The sequence below is a fragment of the Papaver somniferum genome, chromosome 7, assembly GCF_003573695.1.
Source record: "Papaver somniferum cultivar HN1 chromosome 7, ASM357369v1, whole genome shotgun sequence".
Taxonomy (NCBI): domain Eukaryota; kingdom Viridiplantae; phylum Streptophyta; class Magnoliopsida; order Ranunculales; family Papaveraceae; genus Papaver; species Papaver somniferum.
This window is the reverse complement of record NC_039364.1, coordinates 151,403,626-151,425,426: the sequence shown is the minus strand read 5'-3', so window position 1 is coordinate 151,425,426 and position 21,801 is coordinate 151,403,626. Positions and strand designations below refer to the sequence as shown.

The following is a 21,801-nucleotide window of genomic DNA, read 5'->3' as shown; positions in this document are numbered from 1 at the left end:
TAAAGAAACTCACATTTGACCCTCCCACCTGTGTAAAAACATAAAGATCATGTTTTATACTAATGGTTTCCCACCAATTGGCTTATATTTTCGTTATTGAGATATTAGCACAAAACTCATGCCTAAAACTTCCTGACCAAAGAAGAAAGTAATAGTTTTAAATATTCCGTGTATTCTATTAGGAAAATAGTGAGTCTTATTCGAATGCAATGAGACTCACCAAAAAAATATATTTTATGTGTCTAAGACCTAGGAAGTTGTCGGGGAGATTTTCTCCGCAATTTTCCTATACAAATTTACGTACTTTTTTCTAGATGGTATACAAATACAATTAAAGTCAAACAATACGAACTTGAGAGTTTTTTTTAGTATGAAATTTTCATATACTGGCTATTGAATTTATTTTACAACACGAAAATGAGCGAAACCATCTCTATATAGAACAAGTCTCTGGAAAAACGATATGACAGGGGCTTCTTGTTGTGATAAAAATTTCACGAAGAAAGCTTTCAACATAGAACTTATAATGATCTAAAAGTGTGGTGGGAATTTCGTTGAAGCTGCTCTTCCTCTTTAGTCTCTTCTTCATATTACAACTTCTTTTTTCCGATAATACGGTTCTTTTTGGATAAACTTCGACTCTACATGCTTTTATATACGATATACGATAACTAAATGTGTTTAATTTGAAACTATGAGTAGACACTCATCGTTTTTGAAGGCCCTCGATAGCTTCCTTCCACTGCCATGCTCTTTGCTTTGCATCCTCAAAGCACATTACCTTTTTTGGCTGAACTTTTTTGGAAATAGTAATTCAGAAAGACAGAATGCAAAAACAAACAAGAAAAGTAGAAATCAAATATGGAACCTACCGTGGTAATCTTGAAATTTGTAGGACTTGTAACTACTATACTGAGGTCATTTTGGTTGTCCATCCCATATGTATTCACCTTCTGCGTCTTTGCAGGGTCCACGCAGACCAACTTTGGTTTATCCGTTAGAATTAGCTGCACTTTCCTACTGGTCAATTTCTGTAGTTTTTTTAATGTTGAGATCATCACAACACACTCCCCAGGATCCAGGAATTGTTGCCTGTTATTAGAATCATAAAACAAAACATAGTTAACATGAATACATATAAATAACAAAATATTTTGTTTGGTAAAATTTATAGATAATTATAAATTGATAAATGATTATGAAATAATCATTTTCATGTTAAATTTTTACCAGCATTTTTTTCTTCAGATAATTGATTATCTTAGAAAAATGCTTTCGAAAAGGATAATGAAGAGTAATGATATAAGATACTTCTTTATCCAATTCAATTTTATTAAAGAAAATAATTGATTATGACAAAAAAAGTTCAATTTTTTTCATAAAAATAATGGATTCTTTAAATTTGATTAAAATTATCAATTATTATAATAGTTAATCCACTATGAGATGCATAATGAATTATAGGCCGATAATCCATTGTAATTGATCCCAATTTTCAGGTGTGTATTCTCTAAACAAACAGAACTGAAAACTGGATCCCAAGAAATAATAAAGATACGAATTTCCAGGAGAAAGTAACAGATCAATGTGAAATACTATGCATCAATTTGAGTTTTTTTTTCTTTTGTTTTTTGATTCAAAGATTCAGTTCATAAAAATACCATCTTGAGTCAAAGGAATCAATAGAAGCAAGCCTAGGTACAGGACCAGATGCTTCAGAAGATCTGGTGCTACCATTCCCGTCATGTGCATGGTAAAGCTCATGTCCCTCAGTTGCACCTGTCTGCAGCCGAGCAAAAAAAGATATATTAGGTGTACGCTTCTATCTAGCAATATAAAAAACTTTGTAGCATATTCACCTCTAAAGCAAGTTTAGGAGGGGTTTGAGATCTTATGTTATCCCAGTCAACTCCACTAAAGAACGGATGTATCTTGAGTGCGACATAACCTTGAGGTCCAGCGCCTAGTCTCTGAGCCGGATCTGTATGCTGCATTGAAGTTGCAATGCTTCCAGGTTAAAAAGTCAAAGGAACACAATTGTTAAGTAAATTTCTGAAGTTTGGAATTACCAGTAACTTATCGATAAGGTCTTTCGCTTCTTCTGAAAAATAATCAGGAAATATGAGATCCCTGGCTATAATTTTTTGAAATATTAACCATTCGCTTGCGTCTTTGAATGGAGAAGATCCGGAAAGCATCTGATATAAGGTGCAACCCAATGCCCATATATCGTTTCTGTATCAGTATATTTTAATTACATGAAGAAAATAAGTTGTCTTTTACAATACAAGACTAGATGCAGAACAGGAGTAGAGGCACTCGGCAAAGCTCATGCCACATTTTCATGCACAAATTCACATATGAAGGATATGTAGCTTGAAGTCATTGCTTCGGATAAAAAATTAACTTCACACGAGATGAAAATTGCCCCTTACCCAAATGTTGCAGGAGAAGAATTAAGCACTTCTGGAGGAACATATGCAGCAGTTCCCACAAATGTACAAGCTTTGTCGTCTGAGGGAAAGCAATGTGGATACTAACATTTTCAGTAAATAATTTTTTTTTAAAGTTGTAACGAGAATATGCTACAATGAACATTGCGAGAATGAAACCAGACAGTCCGCAAGCAAAGTAATGGCAACCTAACCTGATGGTAAAGTAGGTAAAAAAGAAACTTGGCTATCTTTTGTAGGTTTTACACTACCAAAATCAGCGACTTTAATATGTCCTTCCGCGGTAAGTAGCAAGTTCTCTGGCTGGGATCGGAAGAACAATGTTAGAAAGATAAAGCTTTTGTCATTTGTTATAAATAACTTCGATATACCTTAATATCCCGATGAATCAATCCAATGTTATGAATGTATTCAAGAGCATTAACAACTTCCGCCGCATAGAAACGAGCTTCATCTTCTGTCAGACGACCTTTCTGTGCCAATGCAAATAGAATCGAATAAACACACTTGATAAGCCAAGCATTACATTATATATTAAAGACCCATATAGAGTACTCAAAAGACAATACATTCTAGATTTACTCACCCTAGTAATTTGATCGAAAAGCTCTCCACCTTCACAAGATTCAAGTGCCATATCTTCACAATAACAATCAACAAGAACAACGTTAAATAACCAAAATCGACGTGGATCGATACGTTAAGGAAATGAACACACAAATGGGTAAAGCCAGAAATACCTACACAAAGATTGGGAATCCTGAAACGTGAAGAACAGCCGGACGATCCCAGGATGATCCAACTGATCAAGAACAACGCGTTCTAACTTCACTAACGATGTTTTATTTTCTTTGGTGATAAATTTTTTATCCATTATCTTCAATGCGTATACAATTCCAGTATCTTTCTTCCTTGCCCTCACAACCTGTAATACAGAAATAATGTGCAACAAAGAATTACAAATGAGGATTATAGCAAATGAGAAACCAAAAATGGGTTTGAGACAAAATGAGAAACCTTTGAATAAGAACCAACACCATAGATTTTCCCCAACTGGAAGTCTTGAATAGTAAATTGTTCTTGCGGAGCTCGAAAAGCGAAGCTTTTGGTTCTTTGAACAGAGCGAGCATCAGGGTTATTCTGAGCAGAAGAAGGTTTATTAGATTCAGAATCCTTATCCATTTCTTTTCCTGCTTCAACTCCAGCAGCATCATCAACTTTCATCTCTACCTATTGTATCTATCTGATAGTACCAAATTTCTTTATTGAATTTTCTTGAAAGAATGAAGAGAAACTTCTTCTTTTTGGGGGGTTGAGGATAATACGGCCTTCAATGATGAAAGGGTCAAACAAGAAGAAGCCATTTTTTTGATAATTATGATTCCATTTTCTTTGGTTTCACTGATAAAGCGATAAAAAAGCTTGGGCTTACAACTCAGCCTTTTCCTACACAGAAAGAGTGGAGATCGTGTCGGTAGTTAAAATTAGTTAAGCATATAACCGTTAAAAGACTACAAAATTATGGATTTTAGCACCCACCACTCTTCACATTTTATATATAATTTGAGTGGAAATTGCTGGCCTCACATTGAAAGTTAGACCAAAAACTCGAATTCTAGAGTTCCTGAACCACGACCAATAAGAATCAAGAATTGACGTAGCAAAATATAATGGATAAGTAAATGAGCGCTGAATCATGCTCTTCCTGGGCCACGACCAATAAGAATCAAGCATTGACGTAGCAAAATAAAATGGATAAGTAAATGAGCGTCGAATCATGCTCTTGGCCCCCGACCAATAAGAAACAAGGATTGACATAGCACAATAGAATGGGTGGGTAAATGAGCGTCGAATCATGCTCTTCGTGGACCACGACCAATAAGAATCAAGGATTGACGTAGCACAATAGAACGGGTGGGTAAATGAGCGTCGAATCATGCTCTTGGCCCCCGACCAATAAGAATCAAGAATTGACGTAGCAAAATAGAATGAGTAGGTAAATGAGCGCCGAATCACTTTCAATATACATAACCTATTTTTTACATAAAACCTATACGCTTACATGGATTAATTATCTTTGGGACAACCAATTTGAACCCGTGCAACGCACGGGCGCACATCTAGTTATTCGAAAAAGGAAGGATGAATTGAACTTTGTTTTCCCCCAAAATTTTAAGCAGTCAAGGATCTAGAGTTAGACCAAAAGTTCGAATTCTAGAGTTCCTGGACCACGACCAATAAGAATCAAGGATTGACGTAGCAAAATATAATGGATAAGTAAATGAGCGCTGAATCATGCTCTTCCTGGGCCATGACCAATAAGAATCAAGCATTGACGTAGCAAAATAAAATGGATAAGTAAATGAGCGCCGAATCATGCTCTTGGCCCCCGACCAATAAGAAACAAGGATTGACATAGCACAATAGAATGGGTGGGTAAATGAGCGTCGAATCATGCTCTTCGTGGGCCACGACCAATAAGAATCAAGGATTGACGTAGCACAATAGAACGGGTGGGTAAATGAGCGTCGAATCATGCTCTTGGCCCCCGACCAATAAGAATCAAGAATTGACGTAGCAAAATAGAATGAGTAGGTAAATGAGCGCCGAATCACTTTCAATATACATAACCTATTTTTTACATAAAACCTATACGTTTACATGGATTAATTACCTTTGGGACAACCAATTTGAACCCGTGCAACGCACGGGCGCACATCTAGTTATTCGAAAAAGGAAGGATGAATTGAACTTTGTTTTTCCCCCAAAATTTTAAGCAGTCAAGGATCTAGTTCCTAGACCTTGTCCATGTCTATTATGTACGGTTCGAATAAATTTTGAACATGGGATATGTGAAGCCTGAGATGAAGATGCATGTATCCAATTGGAGATATTAGGTAGATGATATCGATTGTTTTATGCGGTGGTAGAATCATTGATCATCTTTTAAGAAATTATTTATAGATCAGAGGACATGAAACGATTTTGGTGAATGCCAGTATCACTTAAAAATAATAAAACCCATTCCAAAAAGGGTGTACAGAACCAAGGAACCCTGACCACTTTGCTGAATCCTTCAGTTGATCTTTTCGTTTCAAGAGCTGAACAATTTGATTTTTGGACTTGCACATTTCTGTTCCTATCAATATTTAACAAGGATACAAACTATGCTTTCAAGGAATATACAATAATGAATGTCGACCCTATCAAGGAACGCGAAAAACAGATGCCGCTTCCCTATACATCCCAACCATCTTTCCTACCTTTGAAAGCCCATTTCCTACCCAAGCTTCCATATAACTGTGAAAACTCCAAAAGGCAGTTCGTTCTGAATTGATAATGAACTTGTGTATTCCGGCTTATTGCCGCGCTAGAGAATTTAGACGTATCGATCGCCCAAGCAGGTTTAACATACTCCACTGCTCGAGATGAACTACTAGCATTTGCATACAAGAAGTTCAAAAGCAGATCTTCACAATTAAAATATTTATCAACAAAATCTCTACCTTCTTTGGCTTCTTCGCTCCAATACCTCTGAAATGCTACCCTGTGGTCGATGAATGCTGCCCCAGTTAATATCATGTTATATCCATGGTGCTTCCGGGCATATTTTCCATCTCTATATTCCAATGGGCTTCCATCTATGAGCCGAGGATAGAACCCAACTATCCTATCTGGGTGTTGCCTCCATGCTAGGAATCCTCGCTCAATATCATCACATGTCATCATGATATCATCATCAAGTTCAAGAACAGACTTGGTCATTATAAGAGGATCTATCTTGAAACGATTGTTCAAGGAGTTCTGCTGTTCTACTCTGATTCTAACTGGCACAGCAGAGTTTAGCTCACTAATGTTAGGAGGCTGGCCTTTGTTCCATACAATAACAATCTCCCTCACAGACGAACACTTGGAGTAATGCTTCACATACATTTTCAGATTCCACAACCTCGCATCATATGTCATTGTCAGTAATGTGAACTGAGAAAAGTGGCCCTCCAGTGGGTAAGCTTCTTCTGCACCACTACCACCGTAAGTGTAGTTAACACCATAGCAGACTAGTGCAACCGCTGTTACAAATACTAAAATGAACAACAATCTTCCGTAGCAAGTATCACCCTTCATTCTACATCTGGCAAACGAAACCATTCTGTTCAACCTGGTACTGATGCGACTCAGTTTGAATAACCACGAATCAGGACGCACCCAACTTGAGATTGTATCACTTCTCTTTCCGAAGCTCTGGGAGGACCAGCAAATTGGTAACACGCAATTGATAGCTCCAACCATAAGTCCAACAAGAATAACTAGGGCAGACGCAACTGCAAAATCCATAGAACCAATTAAGAGTCTATGACCAACTTCACCTGAAGGAACCCGATCACCATCCATCACCCCGACCCATTCACCGGTAGTTAACTGCTGTACGTCTAGGCTATGATAACGAGCACCATTCCAAGCATTTCTGCCTTTTCCAGACTCTTCTATACCTAATGGGACTTCCACTTCTCTGTACTCATTCTTCGTGAGAACCTCCACCTTGAAAGAACGGACCCGACGCCCGTATGTTTCACCACAATCTTGGCCCAAGCGGTAAAGGTTTCCCTCATAGACAAATGGCCTGCCTCCATTCCGAGCTCCGTAGCTCCGATCAGTGTTGTAAATTGGATTCTGGTCGTGTGGTTGCCATGGACCCATCGGTGACTTACTATACCAGATTTCCAGTTGACCATTCTTCTTAGTCCCATAACCACTGTGATCTGATCCGAAAAGCCAGTAATTACCATTGTAATTTATGAGGAAGGCATCTATAATGGGCTTATTCATAATAACCTTGTGCAGTGTCCACTGCAAGGGGAAATCCAGCGCTCTGTAGAGACGAAGATCCCCTTTCTTGTTGCTTTCAGGCATCATGTATATCTGTGTCACAACGGAGTAAAACAAAAGCCAAGAAGTATTGAGAAGTGAGCCTCAACTAGAGGCCAATTAGAAAAGTCAATCCCCTTTAAAACAATAATAAATGTGAACAAGCAAACCCTTACATGGCCTTGGTAGTCAAATACATATGGATAAGATAGATGACAGTCTTCATCCAAAGCGGTACCCAACTGCTGCCATGTAGCACCTTTATCCATACTCTTTGCCACGGCGATGTCCCCTTGGAAAGTAATGGAGTTCTTGCTTTCATAAAACATATAAAGTACGTCATCCTACAATACAAAACCAGTATGAGTTACTGTAGAGGATATCATGAGTCCATTGAGAGGCATGGCTTAAGCCAATGAAGTCGTCCAAGTCATACCATGGTTTATCAAAACAAATACATAAAAGAGCAAAGAGCTTTTTATAAACTAAAGAAGCTCATACAAACATGTGGCCATGTAATCAGGTGTAGTATAACAAAGCTCCAATGAGGTTTCAGGGGCTGGCCCAAGTAATCCTTTTATTTTATTTGTGACAGCAACAGGCAGAGTCATTTTGCCAAAATGACCACAAACAAGGGCTGAGGCCATGAGGGATCTTAAAACAACTACAGCCTAGTTTTCCAAGCAAACAACGGACAAAATAAATGGAAACTAACTTAGACAAGTCAAAAATTAGACCAATTGGATTCACAATATTTTTAGTTCTTGTTCTTTGGTGATGAAGGCCAACAGGTTGGCAACTTCCTCTTGCAGTACTAGTAGCCCTTCGAAAGCTGACTAGTGACACCCTTTATTTCCATCTGGTTTGAAATCTATGCACAACTCGATTATCATGGTTTGAAATCTATATTAGGATCACAGCTCATTAACTATATTTCGACCTCTTGGGAGTTTCCCTGAAACTAACTAACGTCATATACCAATTTAAGTAACGAAATACAAGGTAAGCGTACTTAGAAAAACAACACAAGAGGGTAAAGGTGGCATTGTTGAAAAGAAGCTCAACCAAAGGAGACAAAATGCCTATTCTACAGAATATGAAATTATGAACTGAGAATATCCAAGCAACTATGTACCTTGCTAGGCTAACCTAAAAGCTCAAGAGACGGTCACACTAATAATTATCGGAAAAACCCGGAAGTAATCAACAAAGCAGTAGCAAATAGCAAATCAACTGTTCATCAATTACAAACCAATCTACTTGAAGAACTGAAATCTCCAGAGTTTAGTTTGTACCACTCCCAAAACCCTTAGGACTTCACCAAGTGAAGCAATACCATTCCCCACAAATTCCCTTGTTATCTTGTCATAAAATGCAGAGATGTAACAGTTGAACACACAATGGGATTACCTATCCTTAAAAATACCTTCTCACTTGTTCAAAGCGGAAAAACACCAAAGCAATTCCAACTCGCCTGCATGCATTGGCAAACACTCATATAGGATGATAACAATACAGATGTCTATCCATTACGGTGGTGAAGTTTCTGGACATTAAACTTAAGTACTTAATACCCAATACCCGAGCTTGAAACTCGATTGCGTCCTAATTCATACGGATCGATCAAAAATATATATATACATAAACTAATTCCATAAAAAAGTAATAATCAGTTAAGAAATTAACAAGAACGGAATTCAGTAAATATAAATAAAAATTACCTGAATATAGATAAAAGGATCGGCAACAAAATTACTAGGGTAACCAGCATTTGTAGCAGACGCACAAGTGAGAACTGGATTAGCCACTGGCCAAGCGGCAGTCTCATTTTTCCAAATATTTGCCTGTTTTTCATACCAAAAAATGTAAGGAACTGTCAGCCGAGAAACATTAGATAGACGCATTTTTAGCAAACAGTTTATATGCATGACATGGATGTGCACAATTTTGTAACCTGACCAACAAATTTTATCTATGAAAAAGACATAGATGCATTTCAGCAAACAGTTTATATATACATGATGAAGAAGGCATCTCAAGAGAAAGGAGATGAGTCAGATGAGCATCAAATTCCTAATCCTACATAGGAAGTTAAGTCAGAAATTTGATCACCTTCAACTAAATCCAGTCAACACCAGACGACATAAATTTTCTCTCTTGTTATTACGAAGTAGCTGGTAGCAGTGTACCCTTACGACCCCGGAAAGGCTTTGTGGCTCTCTCTAGTCGTGATGCTCCGATTCAAGGTATTGTTTAGTCTACGCGCGGAATCTAGCTTCCTATTAGTTTTCCTTATCATATCGGTTTTGTTTTCCTTTTTTTTTTACCATTTGATAGTAAAAATGTAAGACAGGTGCATGTTTACTTCACAACCGTAACTTTTAGTTCTACATCACAAATTATTCTTTGCCTCCATTTCGCATGTCATATCAGTGTCGTATCTTCGAACAAGAAATCGGCCTTATTGCAAAGTTCGCTTTTAAAAACTTAAAAAACTGTAAAAACAAAAGGAAGAAACTCACATGTTCAATGGGTTTCAAAGAAAAAGGAGATTCCCCGTAGAAAACACCAATGGACCATGATCCTTCATTATCTCGACGACAGCCTAATAAAGGTATATCATGTCTTTGATATGGAGAAAAAGCAAGCCAGATATATATAGTAACGATGGAACCGAAGATTATGAAAGAAGAAAGAAGAAATGGAAATGTTTGTTGTGTTAATAAAAAACAGTGATGTAATTTCATTTCGAAGAAAAGAAATGAAGGGTTTTCGGTTTTTTCTATTAACCGGCTATGGGTTCCATTTCCATTTCTTGTCCCCCATCATCATCATCAGCTTAACATCCTCTGTTTGTGCCAGTAGTTTCTAATAAAAATTGAATGAAGAAGAAGAAGAAGTCGTTCTAATTATAAGTCTTATGATTCCATTTTCTTTGATTTTTTTTTTCTTTTTTTCTGATCATGCGAAAAAAAAGGTTGAGCTTCCATTTGCTTACATCTCACATTCTAATGGCAGTTAAAAAGACCACATTTTCTAGGATTTTAAACCCCCTTATTTATATGGGCAGCCCAATCATTCTACACCAATCTCGAGGAGTGCTGAGGCAACGACCACACATGTTGTCAAGACCCTGGTTGCAGTGCCGTCGTCTAACGTTTTAGAGGCTCGGGGCGAGCGTTCAGAAAAGGGTCTTTTTTCTCTTGTAAATATGGGATCATTTTCCATCATAGGATTTCTTAACTGACCATTTTCTACTAAAATGTATCCTGGCCTTGTATCAAGATTATTCCAAGCCGCCAAATTAATAATATTCAGTGTCTGGCCGAGTTTGTGCTTGTTCATTACCTAATAAATACAATCACAAATAAATTAGCTAGAAACATAGTTTTGGTCAATGTAGTGAAAAACTACGGTCTACAACAAATATGACATAATAATACATTTGAGAAAGGAAGTAAAATAACTTTTGTTGTTACTCAATTAGCTATAATTCATGTTCATATACCATAATACAGGCATAACACAAAAACTTTTGAAATAGATGTCAAAACACATAATCACGGAAAATTCAATGAAAATATTACCTTCAACAGGAAGCCCTTCAGTTTTGTGTTCTTGTTTTTCATTTCTTTCGACGATAACATTACCAATTTAGAGAGTCAAAAGATCTTTCTTTTCTCTTCCTCTCCTTCATTTTTACCAGACTTACACTTGGGAAGCATTTTGACAAGATTCTTTACCTGCGCAAAATTTAAACAGCACAAACATGCAATTAGTGATTAAATAGACTGCCCACATCTATAAACAACCTTTGAAACATGCAAGTATGATCATGTTTAGCAATCTTAATGAGAATACATAGCTCAGAGGATGGATCAGCACCTTTCATGTTTGATTTTAAGTTTAAGATTTCTCGAATACATATAATAATGTCAAGTTTCTTCAAACTACCCCACCCCAAGCCGAATTGATTAGAAATGTTTTCGAATTTTTAACACGCTTTTTAGGGTAAAGGAACAAATACTTCAATTAAGTCCATTAATGTAAAATGCAACATCAACTATCCAAATAAGCTAGGGAAATATCAAAGATACACACCTACAACCTCAGTAATCCAGAGACAATTTTGTGCCCAGATATTCACGAAATCTAGCTGAGTTGTTCTTCCTCTTTATTTTTTCACGACCACATGACACGTCTTTGGAAAGATATCTAACCCAAATATATATGTAGGTTGTGAAAAAGAATTTTGGGCCCCTCAGAATATTGGGCCTAGGGCGGTCGACCATTTCGCCCCATGCCAAAGACGACCCTGCCTGGTTGTATTACCTTAGTTAATGGGTTAAGTGTAAGGGAAGACCCGTTGCTATGGGCATCCCGTCGTTACTATTTAGTTAGCTTGTATTCAGTTTTTGTGAGAGTTAGTAAGACAGAAAAAGTTATTGAATCTAAATCTCCTTTATCTTCTTCTTCGAATTGTTTTTGTGTCGTTGTAATGTTGATCGTTACAATTGGTATCACAACACTCAATCTGAGTGTCCTGTAAACAATGGTGAACCAATTCTTTTTATGATTTACATAAGAAGTTTAATGCCCTCACCAAGAGTCATGAAGAAGTTCTCCGGAATTTTTCTTATGAATCTCAAGATAACATTAATAAGTCAATAAACGTAGAAGTAGAATCAATGGAGGAGAGGATACTAGACAAGCTGGAAACTTATGATGGGTTGTTACATACACCTCATGGTTTTCATTTTCAAGATAGATATGCAGGAGGTAGCAATGGTGGAGGTAATCGTCAAATTTTAAATCAATTCTCTAATTTTCATAAACCTAAGGTTGAATTTCCAAAGTTTGATGGTACTAACCCTAGATCTTGGATGACAAAGTGCAAAAATATTTTTCAATTACATGTAATGGATGAGGAACAGAAGATGATGTTGACGTCTCTATATTTAGAAGGAAAAGCATATGTGTGGTTTCAGGATTATCAAGAAGGTCGGGAAAAATTGTTTGGAGGGAGTTTGCTACTGATATCAACTTCAAATTTCAAGAGTGGGGACATGATGATATAGTAGGAGAGTTCAATAAGTTGATTCAGGAAGGTACTGTTCTTTGAAGAATTGAAAGCTCTCATGTTGGATAAAAATAAACATCTTATAAAAGAGTATTTTACATCCAGTTTTGTGAGCAGACTGAAGGAAGAATCAAGGCTCGCGGTACAAATGTTCTCTCCAAATAGTCTCAAAAAGGATGTACTTAGTTAGAATGCAGGAAGCCATACTGGATAAGACTGTGAAGAAGGCTAAGTGTATTCCTACGCTACCACCTATTTTCCATCTACGGTAGCAGCACCACTAGAAGCTTTGTGACATCATCAAAAACGTTCTCCATCACCAAGAGGAAACACTAGTCCTAGGTTACCGCCAATTAGAAGGCTAACTTATGTTGAAATGAGAATTCGACGTGAGAAGGGAATGTGTTACAATTGCGACGATGTATACAAATAAGGACATAGGTGCGCCAGACAACAATTATTTATGTTGGTAGGTGACAATGGAGAGCGTTGATACATAAAAGTGGATACCCCTTAGCAGGGCTAGGGGTCCCTAGAGAAGACATAAACCCATTAGCTAAATATGGGGACTTAGGGACTAGATCTCAGGCCCAAAATAGCATATCCATGGAGTATGAAGGATGAGGAAGGAATTAGTAGAGAAGCAATAGGTTATGTTAGGAGGAATGAAAATAATGGTAAATAAGGAGGGGCGTATGACATGTGGAACAATGTCATGAGAAGAAGGATTTTTGGGAAAGCCTATAAAAGGAAGAACATAGTACAATGGAAAGCAAGCTCTCTCTCATATTATTCTAAGAAAAAGTGTTGTCATTATTGTGATGACTAGGACGTGGAGGACCTATTGTTAGAGCACTGCTTGGTCGAACTCGCCAGCGTTGCCATCTCAAGCTTGTTTGTCAAGTTTAGTTGTCAAATCTATAAGTCTTGATTTCTAGTCTACTTATAACTATGTCTCAGATTAGGATAGAATGTGTAGCTGAGATTTAGACTTCACGGCGTTCATCGATTGAAGACGAAGATCTACTAAGGCGAGGTTGGAGGAACTTCATCAACAAAAGGTATGTGGAGACTTGAACTCATCTATCACTCAGAAGTCTATTCTATTCTATCTCATATTGAGACTAAGTCATATAGCTATATAGACTTTAACATTATACACATTTGATATTTCAAGATAAATTTAACTCGCTTATATCTTTCTCGAAATATGTATCGGAAATATTTTGCTTTAACTACGTTCATCATTACTCTTGATGAAAGTTAAAAGATAATCATGTGAAAATCGACTTGTAACATCTTACATGATTTGTGTGAGACAGTCATTTGATGTAGACTAGGAATGTTTCGTATTGATCATTCGATCACTTGAAAATTGCTTATAAGCTAATAGTTTGTGTGAGACATCTATTGTCATCTTCTAAGAATGTTTCAATGATTGAAATGGGAGTTTACAACAATTAATCATTGTATGGATATAGCACAGTATGCATACCCGTATGCAAACTGTTGTAAGAATGATTCAGGTTCGGGAAACAAGTATGCGTACCCGTACGCAAACGGTTTTTACTGTGAAAGTCCGGGAACTAAGTTTGCGCATCCGTTTGAAAACTGTTTCACCTGAATGCGATCTGGAACAACAGTATGCGTACCCGTTTGCGAACTATCGGAAAAGATCAAATCCGGAACGACAGTATGCATACCCGTCTGCGAACTGTCGGAAAGGATTAAGTCCGGAACTTAAGTTTGCGTACCCGTTTTCAAACTTATGTGGTTAAGTTCTAAAATCGGTTAAGTATGATTTCATACTCATGAAAAAATACATTTATATATTAAGGAATGCAATCTTTGCAAACCGTGGCTAAAATGTTCATGAACTGATTTTTTTGAATCAATCTGATTTCGCTTCAATTGTGTCTTGTATACTTCTATGAGAATATAAACATTTGAAAAACTCTATGAGTAACACAATTAGATTCATTTGATTATCATTTGGTCTAGAAGTGTTAAGATGAACATGGTTAAGGCAAAAGTATTCATATGGCTAATTTCGGTTAACTGTTATTGAGCCAACTCAATATACACGTTTAGGTACAGTTACCCATATCTAAATGAAGGTATATTTCGTTTGTGTGTAACAAGCTAAGACCATATAATGGTGGAAATATTTTAGCTTGAATCTTAAATCAGGTTTCATCTAACGGTGAAAATTGATTGCTTTGTTCTAAATTTATCAAACTATGAGTTGAAGACTATATAAGGGAGAACTCTAGCAACTAGGAAATCTAATCCCCACACCTAATGTGTGATACCAGTTGTGACTAGAGTCGATTCTCGTTTAACCTAGGTTTTTCCTAAAACCATTATAGGTTAACGACTTGAAGACTTCATTGGGATTCTGAAGCCAGGCCCAACTATTTTCTGTAGTTGCGTGTTCTGATCTTACTTGTTCTATCATATTGAGTATTATCTTCTCTAAGATTTTCTCGATATTTATCTCCGATAGGTAAGATATAAAAAGTAATCAAAAATCTCCTCGTCTCATTTTTTATGATTCCACTATTGTTCTACTACCATATAATTAAGTTATTGTGAGGTAGTTAATATTTCTAGGCTGTTCTTCGGGAATATAAGACCGGATTACCAATTGGTTCCTGTTCACCTTGATTTATCAAAAGACGGAACAAAAACTACGTAGGTATTTCTGTGGGAGACATATTTATCTATCAGAATAGACTTTTCTGTGGGAGATATATTTGTTTATCAAGTCTTCGACTTTGGGTCGTAGCAACTCTTAGTTGTGGGTGAGATCATCTAAGGGAATCAAGTGCGTGGAGTCATGCTGGGATTCATAGGCGTAAGGAACACGACTGTACCTTAATCAGTGTGAGATTGGTTAGGGCTCAACTACATTTCAGTCCGAAGTTAACTTGTAGTAGGCTATAGTCTGTAGCGGCTTAATACAGTATGATGTTCAAATCTGGACTAGGTCTCGGGGTTTTTCTGCATTTGTGGTTTCCTCGTTAACAAAACTTTTGGTGTCTGTGTTATTTCTTTTCCGCATTATATTTGTTTATATAATTGAAATATCACAGTTTGTGCGTAGTTCAATCGATTGGTAAATCCAACCTTTGGTTGTTGATTTAAATTGATTGACACTTGAACATTGTTTGGTACCGTTCAAGTTGTTTCTCATAATAATCAGGCTCACGGATTCTATTTGTTCGATTTGCTGATTACATTGAGAAACAGAGATATAACTCTTGGATATATTTTACTTGATTGAGTCTGACTGTATAGTTGATTCTCTTGGAATTATATTGGAGTTAGTCCATACATATTGCCTAAACTAAATATTGGGTGTGGTTGTTAGACCCCAAATTTTTCACAATGCATTCATTGCAGCAGCAAATGGAAGAAAATGGTTCTATGAATTTCTTATCTTAAAGCAAATGGCGAGTTGTAACTGCTTCATCCTAAGTTTGATGGAACCCTATGCTCTCTTATAATCTTGGTTTTATTGCAATGGTGAAGCTCAAGCCTATTTAGTTCAAGTTAATTATAACATTTATTTGAAATTGTCTTTCATTTTTAAAAATCAAGGTACTTTTCAACGAGGAAGCAAATTTCGAGACATTGTAATCAGACTTCTCTTGGTACAAGTTTTAATGAAGAAGCAAATATTTGTTTTTTGCTTGTGTCTTATTACTGTCTGCACAAAGTAATAGTGAGAATATGTTTTGAACTGTCCAGATTTAAGAACACAACAATATGATAAATTGACGTTGCCTTTAGTTTTTCTGTATTCTTCCACAACAAATTTTGAGAGGGGGTACGGATATCAAAAATTTTAAAGTAACTTAAGAATTTTCACGATGGACAAATTATAACCAATAAGGTTTGCTTGATTATCAAAAGACTACCTCAAAATTCTCACAATACACTATGCGGAAAGAAAAAAGTAGAAGAGGAAGAAAAAAGAAAGAAAGTATCATCCCGAAAAGGTTATAATAAATCCCCATACAAAATAAAAGTTTATTTGATGATAAAAGTTTGAGAATATCAAAAAGAAGAAGAATAGAAAGTGGCGCCAACAAATAATGCTCGCAACCATTTTTCCGTAATTCAATGAAATTTCTTTTTAAAACTTTTTCATTAATAATACCTAATATAATTCGTCTACCAAAAGAATCCCGATTAGTCATGTAATCAACATTTTTTTTTCGACATCTCAAATCCCCCATCAGTTACAAAATCTTTTTCATTCGTGTGCATTTTCAAGAATGTCATCATTGATTTATCCATCGATCACTTATACCTTTTGCATCTCAAATTCTCACCTCTTTTTACATTTTTCTTTTTCTCTCTCAGATTTATTTTTATGTCTCCCTTAGATTCGCAAAATTTATAACCATAAATACAACTGAAATAGAGAAATGCCTCCCTCTATACCAAATTGACCACCATAAGACCACCATAAAAAGAAAGTTCCCCTCTAAACTCTTCGGGAACCATTATTACCCAAAATAAGACAAAGTCCGATTCTTCAAATTTCAAAAACAAATTTTAATCTTGACAAGATACGAAACAAAAAAGATGAGAAATAGTACTATTAAAAAATATATATATTGAACATCAAACTACATTACTCTAATAAAAAAAATACTACACAAGGAATATGTTTGTGTCATGTGCATCGTCGGTACATGTTTCCGATTGTCCTCTAAAATTCCTCAACGAGACGGCGCTCCTCATGTGAGAAATAACTCTAACCTTTACCGGCCACCTTGTCTCCCCTATTTCTGTCAAAGTTCTGGTGAGTTCATTATAACGTGCTAAACAACGGTTTTTTTTTCAATAGGATGTCGTTGTTCTTTCCCAAGGCTACCAACTTATAAGGCGGCCACCATATATTCGAAGGCTCTTCCACGATAATGCTCCTCTTAAGTTACCAATTCCATTCTACACCGGTTGCCCGTGCATGAATAGCATTAACGGAAATGGGTGCCCAAAAATCAATCCGGAGATCATAAATATCGTGAATTTTGTAAAATAAAAGGCGATCTCCAGACAAGACCATTCCAAGTCTTGGAGTATTGAAACCACCATTCTCATAAATATGATGCGGGGGAGGCGAATGTGACTGGAATGTCTCATTGTCCAAATTGAAAGATACTATCTGAATATTGTCATAAAAATAATGATTTATCCAAAAAATACAACCATGTGCGTCCACACCTGAATCCCAAAAAATAAAAGGAAAATCTTCAATGTTCCTCCATCCCATGTTGTCGCCTAGAGTGTGTATGTCCACTTTAACGTCCACTTGAATTCGAGCTACTTTGTATTCACCGGTATGTTTACAATAGCCGAAACCCCCTATGACGTATAGTCGATCCTAACTAATTTGTGGCGTTGGTGTTGGATCGCATATTTGTGGCAGATGGAGGTTCTCACCCGTTGTTGGATTCATAATATAAATAGGATCTTGTATGTCATGGTGTCAAACATAAAAACATACCAGACCATTACAAGATCCAACGATTGGGTGTGACATGTTTTCATCATAGGATTGGATAAAATTCCGGGTACCATTGTTTCCAAATAACATCGGATAGAAATCTCCCATCATCGTATAGTAATCTTCCTCCTCAATTTGTTCTCTGTAGAAGAGTTTATATAGACATCCAATGGATGCAATATGTGTCCCCACACAACACACCTGTTGGAATTTTCACGTTTTTTGGTGTTTCAAAATCTATTCGGTTAATGTACCCCGTAATACGAAGGGGTGCGAACCATTACACCGTTTGACCAACGGTCGCATCCTTAATCAGCATGCCTTCTTTAAAAATTCATGATCCAAACAAGAAACGGATTTTCACGTGTTTGTGTGAGATTTATTCCAGTTTATCAACATTCTATTTATGTGTCCTTTGCAAATTTAAAAATTAGGATAGTATATTAATCTTTTGAAGACAAGAAATTAGGGTTATGACCATAGTATATTAATCTTTTAAAGAAAAAAAATGATCCCAATACATATTGTTATTTCCAATCATAGTTGTAATTTATGGTGTTGACCAATATACGAAAGCCATAAGAGAATTTGGGCATGGTTATAGCGCTTGGTTGGAGGGAATTGTTGCGCATGGCTTTGTGTTTACGCAATTTTTTCGTGCTATTTTTCCGTTTTTAGATAAATCATATATATACTAAAATCAATATGGTGTTGTACGCGCATATGAGCATATATTTATCGATATGGATTTTTTCGTATATAGATAAATCATATATATACTAAAATCTAGGGATGCACATGGTTCGGTTCGGTACGGTTTTTGGCTAAAAAATAACCGAAACCAAAGTACCCGGTTTTCCAATATTGGAAACCGATGAAACCATTTAGCCTATCCAGTTTCATTCGGTTTTGAACCTTCCGGTTTCGGTATAAAACTAGTCGGTTTTTGGTTAACCGACTGGTTTGAAATTTTAGTGTTATTTCTGTCAGTTGTACAAACCTGACAGACAACGTTTTCTAAACCTGTCATAAAATTGTTATTTACACATGATTTTAAACACATTAGATGTTCTTCCAACACAAATTAAAATAAAAAACAACTAAATTGCGAAGAGTCTAATTTCTCTCTAGTTACAAAAGAAAAATTCAAACACCATAAGTTCATAACTGGTTGTTCCTTATGAAGATTTTGCATCTCTTTATATGGGCAATCAAACCAGCAGTCCCATTCTTCATAGGACCAACATGTAATCTTGTGTTACAGTACCGACACATAGCATGTTTTGAAGGTGGTTCTTCCCTAACGAAGTGATCCCATATTGCATCCCTAATTTGACGATGCCTACCAAGTGGTGTTGCCGCGTTTTCCATGGAAAGTTTAATAGTACCCGCACATAAGTGGAACAAACAACATATCAAAAATGCAACCACCACATATCAAAATGCAGCAACTATAATTTCATTATTCAATATTGTAGATAATCAAGAATCCCACACATCAAGAACACTATGTTGGCAAGAACATACCCCATATAGCTCAGTTGGAAATGTTTTTCATTTCCTTTTTAATTCCCAAATATTATAATTTTAGTCACCCACACATATATATGTAGTTCATATTCCAGATTTTACTTAGAACCCATTAATATTATGCCATACATCAACACAAATCTTATACTAACAGTACACAATTTTAAAAATAAAATTGAACCAAAGGAAATCAAGCCTCATACTAACAGTACACAAATCTCATACAATCAAGCCCCCGAACCAATGAAAATCACATAAGAGAAAATTATTCATTCAACTGAATAAATCTAACATTAGATTTACCCAATCATTCTTCCGTAATCCCCTTTTCACTTTTAAGTCAACCTAAATTGGTACCACAAAATCCTAATTTTCAGATTTGTAGCATCGAACCTAACTAATAATTTCATAAATAATTCAAATCTAATGCTTATAAAAAAGATCCACATTTCTTTTGTTCTACAGATGGAGAAAAACCTTACCAGTGAACCCTGAAATCAAAAACCAATAATATCAAAATCTCTAAACATACAGTTGAATTAAAATAATGATGAAGGAAAAAATGAGAATAGATTTGGGTAACAGAGATTTACCTTTTTTGTTGTAGAGATGGAGAAAAAGTTTAACAATGAACCTTGAAATCAAAAAGCCCTGAAATCAGTAAAACCCCTAAACATGCAGTTGATAAAAAAAATCAAGAAGAGATTGAGTGAATAAGTACCCTTTTCATTATAAATATAGAAGAAGAAGAGGAAAAAGTAGGTGGATCTGAATCTGATGATGGGTGAGATGGCGGAGGTGACTAACTGTGAAGAAGAAGAAGAAAGGAGAAGAGAAGAAAGGAGGATAGAAAAAATGGGTAAGGCTGCTGCTGGTCAATGGTGAATGAAGAGATAATGAATGACTCATATACCTAAATCCAATGGATACGATTAAACATAACAAATCAACAACTAATATCTAGTGATATTCGGTTTCTCGGTTAATACGGTACGGTTTTGGACAGAAACAGGATATGTCGGTTTCCTGGAACTGACAACCTAAACCTAAACCTAAACCGTTGGATTCGGTTTCACTTCGGTTCGGTTAATATTTCAACGGTTTCGGTTTGGTACACGGTTTAGGTTCGGTTTTGTGCATCCTTACTAAAATCAATATGGTGTTGTACGCGTATATGAGCATATATTTATCGATATGGAAACTGTTATATTCTATTTACTTGAAAGTGATATGCGGAATACAACTAAATTAGGTAATTGGAGATAATGCTCCTAACCTAAATTTTTTTTAGGGTTTTTCTAATATATATAATATATATTATTAAAGAGGTCGTACAAACCACACCAGCATAAAAGATAGAAAAATGAGTTCCAATAAGAACAATACCGAGAGGATTAGAACAATTCCAAAGATAGTTATGGCTGTACCAAGAAAGCTAAGGATCACCATAACTATTGATGGCGTGTGTAAGGTTCCAGGCATGCCCTTGTTAGCTGAATTTCAATCTCATGTTGACAATCTTACTCTTCCTGCTTCTGCTTCTGTTGAAATGGATGGTGTCCATGCTCCCATTCCTTCGAATGAGCCTGTTGGTGAAACTGTGTCTGGCACACCAGAAATACCCAGGGAGACACCTCTAGAAGAAAATTTACTTGAAGTTCCAGCACCGCCTACTAACGCTGCAACACGAGTACCAGATCCAGATGTGATGGTTTTAGTTGAGCAAATTATCAAAGAAACTTTCGAATAATGTGGTTTTTGTTTTTAGAAATTATTTATTTTGGTAAATTTTTTAAGAAAAATTATTTAGGATGTTGGTATTATTTTGCTTCGTTTAGTTTTAGAATGAATAATATAGAAATATTGGTTCTCTAATATATGCTCATTGTGTTCAAATTCTTTGCTTGATATTTGTTTGTTAATCAATCAATTTTAATTTACTCGTCGACTCAACACAATTCAGTTTTCCGTAATATACCTTATATAACATAACATAAGCCCTTATGATAGTTATCATATTTTAATTTTAATTTTAGACACAACCAAAATGGAAGAAATAGAGCAATAATTTATGGAAATACTGGACCACAAGGGATCTTGGCGCCAATGCTAAATTTGGGTCAAGCCAACCCAATGTGACAGACATTTTAGAAACAATAAATAATCTTCTCTATATTGGTATTTGGCAAAACAGAAGGAGAGGAGTACCAAAAAGATCTATCTTTTCTTTTGCATGTACCCAAAAAAGCAACAAGATACTCATTAACAAGATACTCATTATGGATACCTAGATTTTTTTCTTTTGCATGTGCACAAAAAATAAGATACTCATTGTGATTGCGTAGATCAGT

The 21,801-nt window shown here is 36.0% G+C and overlaps 2 protein-coding genes across 6 annotated transcripts; both read right to left on the bottom strand.

Annotated features, from left to right (window-relative positions):
- Positions 1-315: 315 nt before the first annotated feature.
- Positions 316-3,903, bottom strand: LOC113298759 (3-phosphoinositide-dependent protein kinase 2-like). Of its 2 annotated transcripts, none has more exons than XM_026547585.1 (11): positions 3,471-3,903; positions 3,198-3,378; positions 3,040-3,092; positions 2,825-2,926; positions 2,648-2,756; positions 2,436-2,514; positions 2,070-2,235; positions 1,860-1,988; positions 1,662-1,783; positions 873-1,092; positions 316-795 (listed from the first exon to the last, which is right to left on the bottom strand). In XM_026547585.1, the coding sequence occupies exons 1-11, from the start codon at positions 3,675-3,677 to the stop codon at positions 778-780; spliced, it is 1,386 nt and encodes a 461-aa protein (XP_026403370.1). In that variant the 5' UTR covers positions 3,678-3,903; the 3' UTR covers positions 316-777. The 2 variants fall into 2 exon arrangements, with proteins under 2 accessions (XP_026403370.1, XP_026403369.1); XM_026547584.1 differs by having other exon boundaries at positions 316-790; positions 3,471-3,899.
- A 1,533-nt stretch (positions 3,904-5,436) lies between these two features.
- LOC113298757 (glycosyltransferase family protein 64 protein C5-like) lies at positions 5,437-10,231 on the bottom strand. 4 transcript variants are annotated; one of them, XM_026547582.1, is made up of 5 exons: positions 9,432-9,833; positions 9,041-9,163; positions 8,730-8,793; positions 7,496-7,663; positions 5,437-7,373 (listed from the first exon to the last, which is right to left on the bottom strand). In XM_026547582.1, exons 4-5 carry the CDS (start codon positions 7,646-7,648, stop codon positions 5,691-5,693), a joined length of 1,836 nt encoding a protein of 611 aa, XP_026403367.1. In that variant the 5' UTR covers positions 7,649-7,663; positions 8,730-8,793; positions 9,041-9,163; positions 9,432-9,833; the 3' UTR covers positions 5,437-5,690. The 4 variants fall into 4 exon arrangements, with proteins under 4 accessions (XP_026403367.1, XP_026403368.1, XP_026403365.1 ...); XM_026547583.1 differs by having other exon boundaries at positions 8,746-8,793; XM_026547580.1 differs by lacking the exons at positions 8,730-8,793; positions 9,432-9,833 and adding an exon at positions 9,842-10,231.
- Between the last annotated feature and the right edge of the window lie 11,570 nt (positions 10,232-21,801).

What these genes read in the sequence shown, in the direction of transcription:
- LOC113298757 (XM_026547580.1), bottom strand. Translation starts at nt 10,066, where the DNA reads ATGAAATTACATCACTGTTTTTTATTAACACAACAAACATTTCCATTT. An exon ending in CTTTGAAACCCATTGAACAT is followed by an intron (nt 9,164 to 9,841) that starts GTGAGTTTCTTC and finishes TATGAAAAACAG; the next exon opens with GCAAATATTTGGAAAAATGA. An exon ending in ATCCTTTTATCTATATTCAG is followed by an intron (nt 7,664 to 9,040) that starts GTAATTTTTATT and finishes TTTGTATTGTAG; the next exon opens with GATGACGTACTTTATATGTT.
- LOC113298759 (XM_026547584.1), bottom strand. Translation starts at nt 3,677, where the DNA reads ATGAAAGTTGATGATGCTGCTGGAGTTGAAGCAGGAAAAGAAATGGAT. An exon ending in TTTTCGATCAAATTACTAGG is followed by an intron (nt 2,927 to 3,039) that starts GTGAGTAAATCT and finishes GCATTGGCACAG; the next exon opens with AAAGGTCGTCTGACAGAAGA. An exon ending in ACCTTATCGATAAGTTACTG is followed by an intron (nt 1,989 to 2,069) that starts GTAATTCCAAAC and finishes ACTTCAATGCAG; the next exon opens with CATACAGATCCGGCTCAGAG.